At 42.9% G+C, this 17,322-nt stretch overlaps 1 protein-coding gene across 2 annotated transcripts in view; it reads left to right on the top strand.

The window, feature by feature from the left end:
• Nucleotides 1–17,322, top strand: part of GOSR1 (golgi SNAP receptor complex member 1) — a 182,803-nt gene that overhangs the window by 65,779 nt on the left and 99,702 nt on the right. For both annotated transcript variants that reach the window (XM_077480330.1, XM_077480329.1), the window contains exon 6: nt 14,202–14,276. In XM_077480330.1, coding sequence (XP_077336456.1) covers nt 14,202–14,276 — 75 coding nt within the window. The remainder of the gene's footprint in view (nt 1–14,201; nt 14,277–17,322) is intronic.

The following is a 17,322-nucleotide window of genomic DNA, read 5'->3' as shown; positions in this document are numbered from 1 at the left end:
TCCTGCAGGGTGCTATACAGGTCCAGGGGAGTGGACCCCACATTAAGGGAAACCCAGTCCTTGAAGGTCTTCTATGACAAAGCTCACCGTGATGGGTGAAGATTGGACTCCTGTTATGTTCAGAGTCCTGCAGCGGGAATGGTAAGTCAGCATTTTTGAGAGGGAGAAAGAGAGATCTGTGTCTTATCCCAGTGGCCACTAGGGGCAGTGTGCTGTTTAATCATTCTGTGTACTTAGTCGCGTGGACTGCTGTTCTCCTCCAACCACTAGAGGGAGCAGGTTCGCTCAGTATGGCCTATTTTTATATAGGCAGAAAGTGTAAGGGCAGCCATGTTAGGAAAGCCATGTGCCACAGCCTCTTGAGGCATAACATCAGTCCATGTATACTAGTGAAGTATGAGTACTAACTATGGGAGAAATGTGTGGCCAGACAAGTCATGATTATATACTGCATACTTGCTGCTTAATCTGGGCGACCTGTACAACTGAGTCAATGATACACCATTAGCAATGCACTTTAAATTGTTGGGTCTCCAGAATACTGTACATTTGGCACAAATAGTATGGGGCCTAGTGCAGTTGAACAGGTGCATACTTGCAAACTTCAGAATAATGTGCATTTGGTCTGCATGAGCTTACTTTTAGGCTGAAGCAGGAAAAGGCTGCGTTACATGCATATGTGCTAAACTAGTAAAAACTAGTATGAGGCCAAGTGCAGCATAGTATTCATGCTTGTAAGCTTGTTGTCTAAACACATGCTTGAATAAACACATTTTGCATAGACGTTACATACATACATACATGCGGCATAAGCACGTTTGGAAGACCATGGGCATCGGTGCACTTGAAGGAGTTGTGTCTCTAGAATACCATGCATTGGGTCTGCAGGAGCTTTGTTCTGGCCTCCCTTTTCACACTTGTGTGATTTGAAAGTCGTGACGTGAAGCAGTGCCGGTGTAATTCTGAGGTCTATGGACCTCAAGTCACACCAAGGTCAGACCAGAGGGGTGCAGGTGCTGCTTTGAGGTCACTGCAACTTGAAGATGCACTGGTGTGAAGGGTACTCATTGGAAATTATTGGGTGCTACTTGTCAGGTGACCTTGCAGTCCCAGGTCGCAGGTCGGGTCACGCAGGTGTGGAAGAGGCCGTAGGCTGTTTAAGTAGCATAGAGGCTGCATTGGATGCATATGTACTTGGTTAATCCTGACTATAACTATTATGGGCCCAGGTGCAGTTGAGCAGGTGCAGTTGAGCAGGTGCAGTTGAGCAGGTGCAGCATAGTATACATGCTTACTTGCATAGAACACAAGCCTGCATAGGCACATGCTTGCAAAGGGCCCCAGCGCCCGACAAGCCGGCGCCACCCAGCATGAAGCCCCCAAGGCTGGCCTTAACAGCACATCTGCGTGTTGCGTAAACGCAGGTTTTTAGCATATCTTTGTTTGGACGTGTGGACATAAGTGTGTGTGCATGTTGCATAGATATACGTGTTTGCGTGGATGCATGTTTGTATAAACACATGGTGCATAGACACATGTTTGCATAGATGTGTGTTGCGTAATATATGTTGCATAAACACGTTTCCTAAACGCATGCTTGCTTATTCCGTAAGTGTATGTCTCCATGGTCACGTACTGCGTAAGTGCATGTTTGCATGGACACACACTTTCGTGTTTTGCCTGAAGGCATTTTTTTTTTTTAAATCTGTTTGAGTTTTTAAACATTTAACAGAAAAACAACATACATTGGTCATGCAAACCTTATATTTTGAGGGCAACCCCTATTAGCGTAGCAATCTTTATACAGAGGCAAGCTATTGTTGACCAATTGCTTCCATAAATGCATGCCGGCATGTTTTCATTTATACTGCATAGGTATATGCTTAGTTTGAACTGTATACATATGTGCTTAGTTGCATTAAACTGTATAATTATGTGCTTATTTACATTAAACACTGTACATATGTGCTTATTTACATTAAACTATACATTTTTGCTTATTTGCCTAGAACTATATACATATGTGCTTATTTACCTAGGGATACATACACATGTGCTTATTGCCTTAAGCTGCATACATAGATGCATCAATGGCAAGAACACTTGTATACCTGCATGCTTATATACCTGGGTACCTGCATACGTACATACCTAAGGGGTTGTATAGCGATAGACCAACATTATCTAGGCCTGCATCCTTGTGGAACTGCGTATTAGTTTGTCTAATACAGTCACTTTATTATGTATCTGTTGGACTAGTTAAATGACTTAGAAGGGTGAGGCTGGTACACTTCCTTCAGGTTCAGTGGTCTGGCGATGTTCAGATCTCCTGTTTGACCAATGGCATCAGGGTGATCTGAGCCAATGTGGTGCCTGATCTCAGGACAAGCCTGGTTAGTACTTGAACGGGAAACTGCCCAGGTTTCCCTTTTTTAAATGAGGGAGACATCTGAGGTTGCTCTGTTTCAGAGTATCTCAGACAATAAGATTTTAGCGTAGTCTCTGAGGTGGTTTGGTCTGTCCTTAATTGGTTCAGTCTTGGCCTTGCATTGGGTCTTGGAGCAAAAGTTATGGGCTAATTGTTGTAAAACAAATGGTAGCAGCTTCAAAACTGAATAGGGACATGAGGTCTATCTCAAGATCTCAATCCGATGGGCATCCTTCCTTTTCAGTTAGGCTTGGTCTGCTCTGAAAGAGGTAGATTTCGGGGCCCTTAATCATCAGGAAACACACAGCTTCATGTGCTGGGTTGTTTCCAGCCTCTTCAAAGATTTCTGTAATTGCAGGGGAAAGTCATCTGTCTTTTTTTTTTTTTGTGACCATCCTTCGGGCTGGCCGCAGTTTCTGAGGTACACAAAGCTCCGGTGCCGGACTTGCTAAAGACACAGAGGGTGTCAATCTCAGTATACCTCAATAAACTTTGCTCAGGAAGCAGTTGGTCCAGATTTTTCTTCAATACATTTTTCAGTAGGAAGCTATATCTAGGTCGAAGCACATTCCTTATATACAGTCCTACTCCAGGTCTTGGTAGAGGATCATTCTTTCTGTCTTGAACCTGAATATCCAGGCATTGGTTTGCCGAAGGGCTCTGTTACTGGGGTGTTGCACAGCTAAAGATTGGTGATTGATGGTTCGGAATCTAGAAAGGTTGAATTCTTCCTTTCAGGTGTTGGAAGATAATAACCACTGATACCAGTTTCTCGGTTTGGTTTGAGGGTGGCTACAGTTCAGTGGGCTTCACAGGAGAGTATACTGCCCATAAATATCTTGGTGCTTTTGGCCAGTACGCCTTGCTCTGAATTATGGTACAAACCAGTTGTAGGTTCTATCCAGAAAAGCCTCTGCAGGAGCACATATATATATACTGGCAATAGGGGTAGATGCACTGGTAACGCCTTAGGGACCAGTTGTCCCTTGTTGACTCTTTCCCTCTGTTTCGACTTCTGCCACATCTTTTGCAAAGAATCCGGAAGGGGGAGTAACACTGATAATGTTACCTGAATTGGCCCAGAAGGGCTTGGTACACTGACATGAGGGGGTCGCTCCTGGGACACTCCCAGTCCAGTGGGACTTAATGGTCTTGAGTCCTGTATCTCAGCACTGTTGAGCCCCTGGAAACCAGCTTCGGGGAACTTCAATACAGGACTTGAAAATATTTTTTTTGCCTGGGGTGAAGCCAGGAAGTGGAACCCACAGAAATATGTAAGTGGGAGATTTTCTCTCTCTTTCTCCAATCGGTAGGGGAAAGGAGATTGGCCTTAAGTAGCGTCAACGGTCAGGGTTCGTCCCTATACATTTTTTTTCCAGGGCTGTTTTTTTACTCCTTGATTCATACTTCATACAGCATGTAAAGTAAACAGTCTCGCCTTTCAGGCCATTTTTGTGTCCTTGGGACTTGAATTTGATCTTGACTGTCCCTGCAGGGGCCTCTTTTTGAACCAATCAGGAGATTCTGTTGGTCCTTTATCTTGAAAGGTGGCTTCTTTGGTTGCTATGACTTCACTAAGTGGAGTGTTAGAGTTGGTGACTATTTCATGCAGGAGCTGCTTTAGGGCTCACATAATTTATTTTTATTTATTTCAGGTACTTCTATAGCGCTGTCAATTTATGCAGTGCTTTACATAAATATTGTACATTCACATCAGTCCCTACCCTCAAGGAGCTTACAACCTAGGGTCCCTAACAAGTATTCATACGTACTAGGGCCAATTTAGACAGGATGCGATTAACCTACTAATGGTCAAAAGGCGTGGCTGCCCCACCCCCACCAAAGTGTTCCGCCGACTCCAACTAAGTTGGAATAAACAAGGTGATGTTGTGTCCTCATCCATTTTTTTTACCTAGTATGGTGTCTGGTTTTCACTTGTATCAAGACAATGTCTTGCCACCTTTTCTGATCCTCTGTTGGATCACTGCATACTATGGAGGTAGTTCTGGTGGTCAGGATTACTTGATTTGTCGATACAGGTCAGGAATCCTGGTTTGTGCTGCCAGTAGAGCCCAGGATGGGCAAGAGGCATCCAAGTCAACTATTTTCATTGGATTTGCCAGTTAATTATTCAAGCCTATGGCTTGAAAGGGCAAGGTCCCCCACCCCTTTTTTTTGGTAAAAAGTGCTCGCTATCAGGGGTGTGGGGACATCTTGGGCCATCAGGTGCCAGTGGCTCAAGATTTAAGGCCATTACATAGTCTTTTGTTCAACCATTCACAGAATTTTACCAGATGGATATCAAAGCCACAAAAGATACTGCTTGGCCACTGTATGTTTTGGGTGGCAGAAGGAGTCCTTCTCAAGTGGCAGCTTCTGTGATTGTGTCGCCGTCCCCTCAAAGGCATTGTTTTAGTACATGCCATATAGTTATTTTGTTTGCTCTGTGTCCCGTGATGTACGATAAAGAAATTAGGATTTTTCCATCATACTTACCTGTAAAATCCTTTTCTTGGAGTACATCACGGGACACAGAGGTCCCTCCCCAGGCTGCATATGATGGGCACTGGCAGGCTGTATATGACAGCACTGGTGGGACTGCTCGGCACTGGCAGGCTGCATATGACAGGTACTGGTGAGGCTACTGGTCACTGGCAGGCTGCATATGATGGGTACTGGTGAGGCTGCTGGGCACTGGCGGGCTTCATATGACGGGAACTGATGAGACTGCATTCATTTCCTGTGCTATGCCTGCAGTCTCTGACTATCTCCTATATCTTATCTGCTAGAGGGGCACAGAATGGAAATTTTGCTAATGCTATTGGCAGTGTGTTTAAGTTTAAGCAAGAGATTGGAGACATGATACAAGAGATGGTTAGAGGCTGCATTTTTCTTGACCCTTCTTGCACTAAAGGTGTCAACAATAAATTTATATTGTATTAAATTGATGATATTAATTAAAAAGTTGAATATAATACAATTTATATATATATATATATATATATAAAAATATTTTTAAAAAACTGTAATTTTCGGTTTTCAGCCTAGTACAGCCTTCTGTTTCGGTACCAAACTTTTCATTCGGTGCACCCCTAATATAGATATATAGATATACAGTGCCTTGCAAAAGTTTTCGGCCCCCTTGAACTTTTCAACCTTTTGCCACATTTCAGGCTTCAAACATAAAGATATAACATTTTTATTTTTTGTGAAGAATCACCAACAAGTGGGACACAATTGTGAAGTGGAACGAAATCTATTGGATTTTTGAAACTTTTTTAACTAATGAAAAGTGGGGCGTGCAAAATTATTCGGCCCCCTTTGCGTTAATACTTTGTAGAGCCACCTTTTGCTGCGATTACAGCTGCAAGTCGCTTGGGGTATGTCTCTATCAGTTTTGCACATCGAGAGACTGAAATTCTTGCCCATTCTTCCTTGCAAAACAGCTCGAGCTCAGTGAGGTTGGATGGAGAGCGTTTGTAAACAGCAGTTTTCAGCTCTTTCCACAGATTCTCGATTGGATTCAGGTCTGGACTTTGATTTGGCCATTCTAACACCTGGATACGTTTATTTGTGAACCATTCCTTTGTAGATTTTGCTGTATGTTTGGGATCATTGTCTTGTGGGAAGATAAATCTCCGTCCCAGTTTCAGGTCTTTTGCAGACTCCAACAGGTTTTTCATCCAGAATGGTCCTGTATTTGGCTGCATCCATCTTCCCCTCAGTTTTAACCATCTTCCCTGCTGAAGAAAAGCAGGCCGAAACCATGATGCTGCCACCACCATGTTTGACAGTGGGGATGGTGTGTTGAGGGTGATGAGCTGTGTTGCTTTTACGCCAAACATATAGTTTTGCATTGTGGGCAAAAAGTTCGATTTTGGTTTCATCTGACCAGAGCACCTTCTTCCACATGTTTGGTGTGTCTCCCAGGTGGCTTGTGGCAAACTTCAGACGAGACTTTTTATGGATATCTTTGAGAAATGGCTTTCTTCTTGCCACTCTTCCATAAAGGCTAGATTTGTGCAGTGTACGACTGATTGTTGTCCTATGGACAGACTCTCCCACCTCAGCTGTAGCTCTCTGCAGTTCATCCAGAGTGATCATGTGCCTCTTGGCTGCATCTCTGATCAGTCTTCTCCTTGTCTGAGCTGAAAGTTTAGAGGGACGGCCAGGTCTTGGTAGATTTGCAGTGGTCTGATACTCCTTCCATTTCAAAATGATCACTTGCACAGTGCTCCTTGGGATGTTTAAAGCTTGGGAAATCTTTTTGTATCCAAATCCGGCTTTAAACTTCTCCACAACAGTATTACGGACCTGCCTGGTGTGTTCCTTGGTCTTCATGATGCTCTCTGCGCTTTCAACAGAACCCTGAGACTATCACAGAGCAGGTGCATTTATACAGAGACTTGATTACACACAGGTGGATTCTATTTATCACCATCAGTCATTTTAGGACAACATTGGATCATTCAGAGATCCTTGCTGAACTTCTGGAGTGAGTTTGCTGCACTGAGAGTAAAGGGGCCGAATAATTTTGCACGCACCACTTTTCAGTTTTTTATTTGCTAAAAAAGTTTAAAATAACCAATAGATTTCGTTCCACTTCACAATTGTGTCCCACTTGTTGGTGATTCTTCACAAAAAATTAAAATTTTATATCTTTATGTTTGAAGCCTGAAATGTGGCAAAAGGTTGAAAAGTTCAAGGGGGCCGAATACTTTCGCAAGGCACTGTAGAGATATATATATATATATATATATATATATATATATATATATATATATATATATATATATATATATATATATATATATATATATATATATATATATATATATATATATATATAGTGTGTATTTTGACCAAATTATAATTTTTATGCATATTGTCCAACTTCAAGCTATAAACTTAAATGTTTATTGGATTTAAAGCGGAGTTCCACCCAAAAGTGGAAGCTCCCCTTATCAGACTCCACATTTGGCATCTTTTTTTTTGGGGGGGGGGGGGGGAGTAGGCACTGGTCCTACTTCCGGGAGATCGATACACAATCTCTTGGAAGTACTCCCTTTCCCCTCGCTGTTGAGCCATTCAGAAAAGCACAGCACACTTTGCGCATGCACAGCAGTAGAGAACCGGCTGAGAACCGACTCTTTAAGCATATCAGATGATGTGTATTTCTGTAATGAGGGAGGGTATGGCCTATGGAGATCAACACCCTATACAGGTGTGCATAATTATTAGGCACCTTCCTTTCCTCCGGCAAAATGGGCCAAACATTTTTTTTTAATGTCTCTGAAAAATCTAAAATTGTAAAAAAAAAAAAATGAGATGCGATCAAAGAATCCTAAAACGTTTTGTTGCAAATAGTCAACAGGGTCTTTGAGAAAAAAGAAGAAAATTAACCCCCAAAGATTTGAGAAGAATGAAACATTTAGCTACCAGGAACCCACTAGCCTCCAGTGCTGTCATATTGCAGAACTGCAACCTATTATTAACCCCCAAAGATTTGAGAAGAATGAAACATTTAGCTACCAGGAACCCACTAGCCTCCAGTGCTGTCATATTGCAGAACTGCAACCTACCTGGAGTTCCAGGAAGTACAAGGTATTCAGCGCTCAGAGACATGGCCAAGGTAAAGAAGGCTGATCACCACTGAATGCACATAGGTTGAAATGTGAAGACTGGGCCAAGAAATATCTGAAGACAGATTTTTCAAAGGTTTTATGAACTGATTAGATGAGTGACTCTTGACAGACCAGGTGGATGGGCCTGTTCAGTAACAAGCACAGAGCTCCACTTTGACTCAGACGCCAGCAAGATGTAGGTGGGTTACTGGTTTGGGCTGGTATTAAAGATGAGCTAATTGGGTTGAAGATGGACTCCAAATCAACTCAGAAACCCACTGATAGTTTTTGGAAGATGCTCTCTTCAAGCAGTGGTATAGGAAAAATTCTGCATCTTTCAAGAAGACCATGATATTAATGCAGGACAATGCCCCATAGCATGCATCAAAGTACAGTGATACCTCGCATCATGAATGCTTCTGTTTGCGAACCGAGTTCACAAAAACTTCACAAAGAGGACCCATGTGGTTGTTGAGTTCTCTTTGTTTGGAGTCCTCTTAAGCTCTGTTGGACAAGGTCTGGTCTTTTCCCAGCTCCTCAGAAACCTCCACGTCCAAGCTGGACTTCCTGTCTGTCTGTGCCAAATTACCGTACTGCAAAAATATGCCATTGAGGTTCTAAGCAAGCCCCCTCGCTGTCCCCCTGGCAGTGTCTGCCACCAATCCCCGAGTCCCAAAATCAGGCCAAGCTTGAGGGTCAAGTCACTGTTCAGAGTTTACAGCAGTTCTTTCTTGAAATGGTTGATATATTGAGCCACTGTGTTGACTCAGATTTACAAGGGTTTAACTCGTATCAGATAGATGCAATGCCTAATACCCTACATTTGGAGGTTCAGTCTGCTGTTCCAGACCTAGGTTTTAGAGCTCCCAAGACCTCCTCATTACACCAGCCGTTTAAGTCATTTCTTAATGGCAACCGATAATGTCATGAAAAATACTGGTAACCTCCTGACAGTGTGTCAGAGCTCTTCCCGTTTGAGAGGGAGCTAATAAATTGTGGTCTCTTTCACCATAGATGCACTAGTTATCCACATTAGCAGGCATACTTTCCTCTCGGGATTTTAATGACAAGTAATCTAGTATCTTGAATGGGACTGATGCAGGTGTAGGGCACTTTGGCTGCATTCTTGGGACGAAGATGAAAGCTCCAGGGATCACCTGACTTGGTTGTCTTTTGAAGGACTTAGTCTTTTCATACCTGCTTTTGACACTGTCATTGGTGACACCACCAGTGGCCTTTGCTCTTTTCCGTACCATTCGATTGCCAGGTTGCTCTTGAGCGGCTTTGTACCATCTATCTGGATTCAGGTATCGGTTCCTTCAGATTCCCCTGATGTGTGATGATCCTTTACATTTTTTGGTCCTATCTGTTGCACATCCCTCAGTGGGACTGCTTTTAGATGTTCTGACTGTAATAAGATTCTTGTGTCCTTCCGTGGCTGATGAAATATTTTTTGGTCCCTTGGATCAGTGACCATAAAACTTTAACGTAACTCACTATTACTCCTCATTATAAAGATTGCCTCCCGACTCAACGAGATTGTGATCACTTCTTGGCTTACTATAGAGTTCACGCTTCTTCCCCACCTTGTGTTTTTTTTGTTTGTCATTGCTACAATCAAGATTATTTGATAAGTAGTGTTTTTTTTTTTTTTTGTTTGTTTGTTTTGAGGTACGAGGCAGGACTACATAGTACAACATGTCATCACGATCTGTAAACATCCAATAACCATTACATACAAAGCCTAAACACCACATGAGCATGATTTATCTAAAGTCCAAGGGCCGAAATACCCATAGAAATATTACTTTCAATGATGATGATTTATTCTGCAACTTGATGTTATTCCTTTCTATGATATGCCAATAAATACATATACATATTTACACTTTGCTGCAATGTAAAGTAGTGAATGTACAGCTTGTATAACAGTGTAAATTTGCTGTCCCCTCAAAATAACTCAACACACAGCCATTAATGTCTAAACCGCTGACAACAAAAGTGAGTTCAGCCCTAAGTGAAAATGCCCAAATTGGGACCAAAGTGTGGCCATCATTATTTTCCAGCACTGCCTTAACCCTCTTGGGCATGGAGTTTACCAGAGCTTCACAGGTTGCCATTGGAGTCCTCTTCCACTCCTCCATGATGACATCACAGAGCTGGTGGATGTTAGAGACCCTGCGCTCCTCCACCTTCCGTTTGAGGATGTCCCACAGATGTCCAATAGGGTTTAGGTCTTGAGACATGCTTGGCTAGTTCATCACCTATACCCTCAGATTCTTTAGCGAGGCAGTTGTTGTCTTGAAGGTGTTTGGGGTTGCTATGTTGGAATACTGCCCTGCGGCCCAGTATCCGAAGGGAGGGGATCATGCTCTGCTTCAGTATATCACAGTAGATGTTGGCATTCATGGTTACCTCAATGAACTGTAGCTCCCCAGTGGCGCAGCACTTATTCAGCCCCAGACCATGACACTCCCACCACCATGCTTAAATGTAGGCAAGAAACACTTGTTTTTGTACTCCTCACCTGGTTTCCACCACACACGCTTGACACCATCTGAACCAAATAAGTTGATCTTGGTCTCATCAGACCACAGGACATGGTTCCAGTAATCCATGTCCTTAGTCTGCTTGTCTTCAGCAAACTGTTTGCAGGCTTTCTTGTGCATTATCTTTAGAAGAGGCTTCCTTCTGGGACAACAGCCATGCAGACCAATTTAATGCAGTGTGTGGCATATGGTCTGAGCACTGACAGGCTGACCCCCCACCCCTTCAACCTCTGCAGCAATGCTGGCAGCACCCATTCGTCTATTTCCCAAAGAAAACCTCTGGATATGACGCTGAGCACATGCACTCTGCTTCTATGATCGAACATGGAGGCCTGTTCTGAGTGGAACCTGTCCTGTTAAACGACTGTATGGTCTTGGCCACGTGCTGCAGCTCAGTTTGAGGGTCTTGGCAATCTTCTTATAGCCTAGGCCATCTTCGTGTAGCGCAACAATTCTTTTATTCAGATCCTCAGAGAATTCTTTGCCATGAGGCGCCAAGTTGAACTTACAGTGACCAGTGTGAGAGTGATGACACCAAATTTAACATACCTGCTCCCCATTCACACCTGAGACCTTGTAACACAAATGGGTCACATGACACGGGGAGAGAAAATTGTTAATTGGTCCCAATTTGGAAATTTTCACTTAGATGTGTGGTCACTTTTGTTGCCAAAAATTTAGACATTAATGGCTGTATGTTGCGTTATTTTGAAGGGACAGAAAATTTACACTGTAAAATGCCGGTTCACACAGGGGCGACTTGTCAGGCGACTTAGCCGCCTGACAAGTCGCGCTCTGTTCTGTACTATGGAACCGTTCTAATAGGAGCCACTCATGTCGTTCCGACGTAGAAAAAGGTTCCTGTACTACTTTGGGATGACTTCAGGGTAACTTGCATTGACTTCTATACAGAAGTCCTTTGCAAGCCACCACTGAAGTCGTGTACAGATCACCTTGCAAAGTCGCACTGCAAGTCGGGCTGTCCCTGTGTGAACAGGTGTTCTGCCAAAAACTGTCCCCCCATCAGATAGTGTCTGACCCGTACTGCAAAGGCGCAGCGCTTGCTCAGTACGGAGGACAAGGAGACTCCAAAAGTCTCCGAAGATGAACGGCGCCTGCGCACTTGCTAGTACCTTCTGCCCTGAGTCCAGGTTCAAGCCCCACCATGCAAGTGGACATATGGTAGCACTAGTAACAGGGCCCCTCGTGGGCTCGCTTCGCTCTGCAGTTTTTTATTCTATGTCCACTTGGATGGTGGGGCTTGAACCTGGACTCCGTAGACGCCGTCCATCTTCGGAGACCTTCGGCAAGCGCAGTACAGGGCGGACACTATCGGACGGGGGACAGTATTCGACACAACACCTGCACTTATACAAGCTGTACACTCACTACTTTACATTATAGCAAAGTGTAATTTCTTCAGTTTTGTCACATGAAAAGATATAATAGAATATTTACAAAATTGTGCGGGGTGGACTTTTGTGAGATACTTTTTGTGTGTGTGTGTGTGTGTGTGTATATATATATAATATATATATATATTCACCTCATCAGCTCCCAATTGATCCACCGATGATTAACAGCAAAAAAAAAAGGATGGAATCTTTGTGTAATGCAACTCATCTATACTTCGAAAATCCATCTTCATGTACAAACAATTAATCAAACAAGCAACTGTACAGTTTCAAGCAACACGTTGCTCTTTCTCAAGCCATGTGTGAATTATTTACTGCTCTCTAGCATTTATATAGTCATTCAGGACAAAGCCTCACAGGTGTGTTCCATTCACCAATTAATACAATGAGAATTCCTATCCATAATCTTTGCTATTCCACTGTAGATATATTTTCTTTCCTCTCAAGATCTAAAAGAGAATCACATCTCAGCAGGGGGTTATAACTTGTTCTCATCTTGTAAACGCAACATTAATTGCATTGTACAGAGATCTCATCCTCGTTTTTTGCTATCTATCTAACTCTGTGTGTATGTGTGTGTGTGTGTATATATATATATATATATATATATAATGTGTGTGTATATGTATGTGTGTGTGTGTGTATGTGTGTGTGTGTGTATATATATATATATATATATATATATATATATATAATGTGTGTGTTGTTTTTTTTCTTCTTTTTTCTGTGAACTGTATTTTTGTGTTTGACTTTCTGCACTTTACTTACTGCAGTAAAATTGAGTGAAACACAGGAACGTTGCATAGATGGGTTTTTAAATGTAACCATTGGCGTACTGCAGGGAGTGTTATGTGACCCTTTGTTGCTTCTGTTGCTCCCCACTCTGGGAGCATCTGCATGGAACAGCCATATCCTTCAGACTTGACATGTTTTTAAAAGAAAAGTATGGACTTTATGTAAAAAATAAACAAAAAAGAAGTTACATTTATACTCCTACATTGATCTGATGCTGCAGCTGTCCTCTGCCGGCTCTGCAGTGAGAACTGAGCGATGAAATGCCACTAATCGCTCAGTTCGCCCCACTGTTCTGAGCAGAGAGCTGGGACTGTCCTATGGGCTTTTTATTCTTCACTGTTTTAGGCTGGGTTCACACTGAAGCGATGCGGGAACGCAGCGATTCCGCGGTGGGTTCCCGCATCGCATGCCTCCCGGCGGCAGTTCACACTGCCCTATGTGAACTGCTGGGAGTGTCAGTGAAACCTTAATGACACCCCCAGATCAGTTCGCATATCACAGTGCGATCTGCAAACTCGGACAGGAATCGGATCGCATGGTGTGAACACCCATGCGATCCGATTCTGCTGCGGACCAAAAAAAGGGTCCTGTGCGAGTTTGTGGCAGGTGCGATGCGAATTCAGCCATACTATCTGTATGGCTGAACATGCATCGCACAGAGATCGGATGTGATTTGCACTGCAGTGCGGTGCGAATCACATCCGGTTCTCCTAGCCGCAGCAGTGTGAACCCAGCCTTATACTGTGTATGTTTAGAGTACAGTACTTTTATTTACTAGCACTGTACAAATGTTGGCACTCCTTAAATCAATAACTGTTATGCCGCGTACACACGGGCGGACTGTATGGCGTACTTAGTCCATCGAAACACATTTCAGCGGACAGTCCGCTCGTGTGTGGGCTTAAGCGGACTTTTTCAGCGTGCAGTCTGGCGTACTAAGTATTTCGGATTTTTCGAAATTCTGTCCGTCGTACTTTGGTTTCAGCGGACAATCCGCTCGTCAGTAGGCTAGTTCGACGGACTAAGAATGGCGCATGCCCAGAAAGGATTTACACGGCGGAAGGGTGCTTTACTGTGTATTGGACTTCCTATTTCTAGTCCCGTCGTACGTGCTGTACACGTCATCGCGCAAGCTTTCGACGGACTGTTTGGGTATCCGTGTGTGGTCAAGTCCGTTCAGACGAAAGTACGACGGACTGTCCGTCGGATTGTATGACGAACTAAGTACGCCATACAGTCCGCCCGTGTGTACGCGGCATTAGTCGTCTTGTGGATGAAGAAGTGGGTTGTGAATTTTGTCTGTGTTGTGAAAAAAAAGTCTGAGCCTGCCCAGTAACTGTTCTACTTCCCTTAAACCTTCTTTTTTTTTTTTTTTTTCTCTCCCTAACAGATCTTACAAAACTGGATCTGGGGTGAACAACAGAAGAACAGAGCTGTTTTTGAAAGAACACGAGCACCTCAGAAGGTAAGATGGGCGCATTGGTAGTTCGATGTCTAGTCAGCAGTAAATGGGAGGAGGGGAATAGGTTAATATGTACAGTATGGATTTTAGCCTTCTAGGGCTTAATTGCTCCTCACAAAGAGCTAATGGTCAATAGGCTGAACCAGCAGCTATACACGCAGAGAGAGATCATGCTCTATAGCTAAGTACGAGTTCAGCAAGTTTAAGAATAGAACTCATTACAAGAAAAGGGACTTCCTCGAAAGTAACAGGTCATCACAAATGTGGAACCTCTTTGTTTTGAAACACTTATCCAATGTAAAGCCATATCTGTGTTGCAGATATTGTTTTAGCGGAAGAGCAGTAAATCCATCACTAGACTGCTGCTTGCATAGCTCTCATTAGAACTGGCCTGTAAAGCTGTGTATTGCTTTTATCCTTCTGGATGATTGCACTTCACAGGCTCACTTTCCCATTTCTCTTTTACTGTACAGCTATCAGAACCACACACAGATGCCTCTGTTTCATCCAAATTTGTACATTCATTCCATTTTAAACATGAGCCTTGTTCATTCACCTCTAATTATAGACATTCCTCCAATCTCAAATGAAATCTCAATTTATAATAATTGTAGACATACCTTCAATGAGATGGAAAAAAAAGTGAAACCTTACCATTGCAGAATTAAGTGACACAGATCATGTTTGTTATTAGGAGTTGTTAGTAATTTCACAACACATTGTCGGGCTCAGTTTAGACATGTTGTAGTGTTAAAACTCCCTAGAATCCTTGTTTCAAGATATGCCATGGATGGGCAGAAACATGATGCCCCCCTGTAGCACTAGGGCCCAATTAGTGGCAAATATTTTCTCATTGAAAATATGAGAGGAATTGGCATTTTGTCACAGAGATCTTATAGCAAGTTGTAAAATCCTTGTGCTTAAAACCTAGTGCTTCTGATGATGACTGTGCTCATCACCCCCTAGAGTAGCCCTAAACAGTGTGATCTGTGGCTAGATGTTGCATTAGGCTGTCAAATTGGGTATAATTAGGGAGCTCAGGACCATCCTAACTGCCAACTGAAGCCACTTAACCACTTTATTCTCTGGTGAATTCAGTTTAAATACATGAGTTTACCATGTTTATATTTTCTTTGATATACTTGTTAATCCATTTTAGCTTGTTAGCTGTGCAAAATTGCTTGGCATTAGCTTGTCACTGGTTTTGAGAAACTATCTTTGTGGCTTCATACTAGAAAAATGCGACCGTCAATGTTTTGTTTGTTTAGTATAGCATGCAGCTGTAGCTCTGCATTGTTGTTTTCCAGCAGGCAGTGTATGTGTCTGTGTCTTCAAACTACACAACTTAAATTCAGCAGTTCTACAATTTAACCAGGGCTGCTCTCAAAGTGTTTTAAGGTAATTAAAGTTCATATAATTAATTAGTAATGGAATGTGTCCCTGCTGAATATGTGCCCAGGACAGATACATTCAGTATAATACTTTCAAGTCGAATCAAGTTACAGTAAGCTTTAGAGTAAACTTCTGTTACTGTGTTTTGTCATTACTTATGATTCACCTTCATGGGGTCCTGTTAATTTAGTTTTCCTATAGGTGGAAATACAACATACCGTACTAGCAGTATCTTCATAACCATGGCAGAGCCAAAAGCAAATAATTTTGTTTGTATGACTAAAAAATATAACATATACTAGAGCTACTAAAGAAAGACTTAAAGTGACCTTTAATTCTGTTTTAAAGAATGAAAATTGTTCAAGTGGTTTTATAGGCAGAAGGTTTTTGTACCTTAATGCATTCTGTGATAATTTCACCCTTTTACAAAAAAATAATGCATATACATTTTTTTATATATATATTTTTGTAGGCGCCTGTAAAGCATTGCAGCAGCAGATCGCTGATTCCCTGCAGGACTTCTGCGAACCTGGCAGTTGTATCTGCTTGCTCATACAGGCAAGATGATACACACTGACAGGAACAATCAATGAACTACCACAGTGCTCACAGACAGTTCACTGATAACCACAAGCTGACAGCTGCTAAGGCTGTCGGGATTTGTAGTTTTCCATTCACAAAACACTGTGAATGAATGACATGGCCAGGCATGTGGGGCCCCGCATGTTTGGCCACCCCCCCCCCTTTTTCAATTTTGACAGCAAGCACAGGGAGAAGATCCCCCGCTAGCTGTCAGAGTGGGGGGCCAGTCCTTTCATAACATGTTATAGGTTCCACCCTGAATATGGGAGTAACATGTTATTAAAGGTGAACGTAACATTTAAGGCTAACAAAACTTCCACGGTCCGCTCCTTCCTAGCCCAGCTAAATACTTACCGGAGCTCAATCTGGATCAGTGCTGTGCCTTTGAAGAAGGAGTGGGGGCGGAGCCACGCTGCACTATGTGTGTCAATAGACTCGCACACCTTTGCTCAGGATTGAGCCCGCACGAGTGCCCCCAAAACAAACGAAGCCGAGAGTGTACCCCAGAAGTGGATGTTTGGGGTTGCTCTGTGCAAAACCATTACAGAGAGCAGGTAAATATAAAATCTTTAAAAAAACTTTACATAAAATGAATGTGTTACCTAGAATACTGTATCTGTTCCGTACCCTACCAGTGGCTATTCTGCGTAGGGATCTACAATTGTTGCAAAATGATATTCTTAGGTTTATTTGGGGACACAAGAGGCCCAGGGTGAACAGGAGTACAATGTACACCCTAAGGAAGCAGGGGGGTCTGGGCCTGCCGGACTTGCAGAAATACTATCATGCGGCTCAGCTGGCCCATCTTACTAGATACCACTCTAGCCACGCACATGCTATCTGGATGGACATGGAATCTTATTCCTGTCGTCCCTCACAGGTTTCACAGTTACTATGGCTTCCAATGAAGGATAGACCGCTGATATTGTGTCCTACCCTGTCACTGGCTCTGGCTATATGGGACAGGCTGTCCAAATTATACAAATTCAGATCGCCCCACAACCCGCTGGCGCCATTACTTAATAACAATGAGTTCACCCCGGGCCTCTCTCCTCAACTGTTCAGTTGGTGGACA

The sequence above is a fragment of the Lithobates pipiens genome, unplaced genomic scaffold (assembly GCF_037356315.1).
Source record: "Lithobates pipiens isolate NorthernLeopardFrog02 unplaced genomic scaffold, aLitPip1_a1.2 Scaffold_16, whole genome shotgun sequence".
In the NCBI taxonomy this organism is placed as follows: Eukaryota; Metazoa; Chordata; class Amphibia; order Anura; family Ranidae; genus Lithobates; species Lithobates pipiens.
This window is presented reverse-complemented; position numbering and strand designations above follow the sequence as displayed.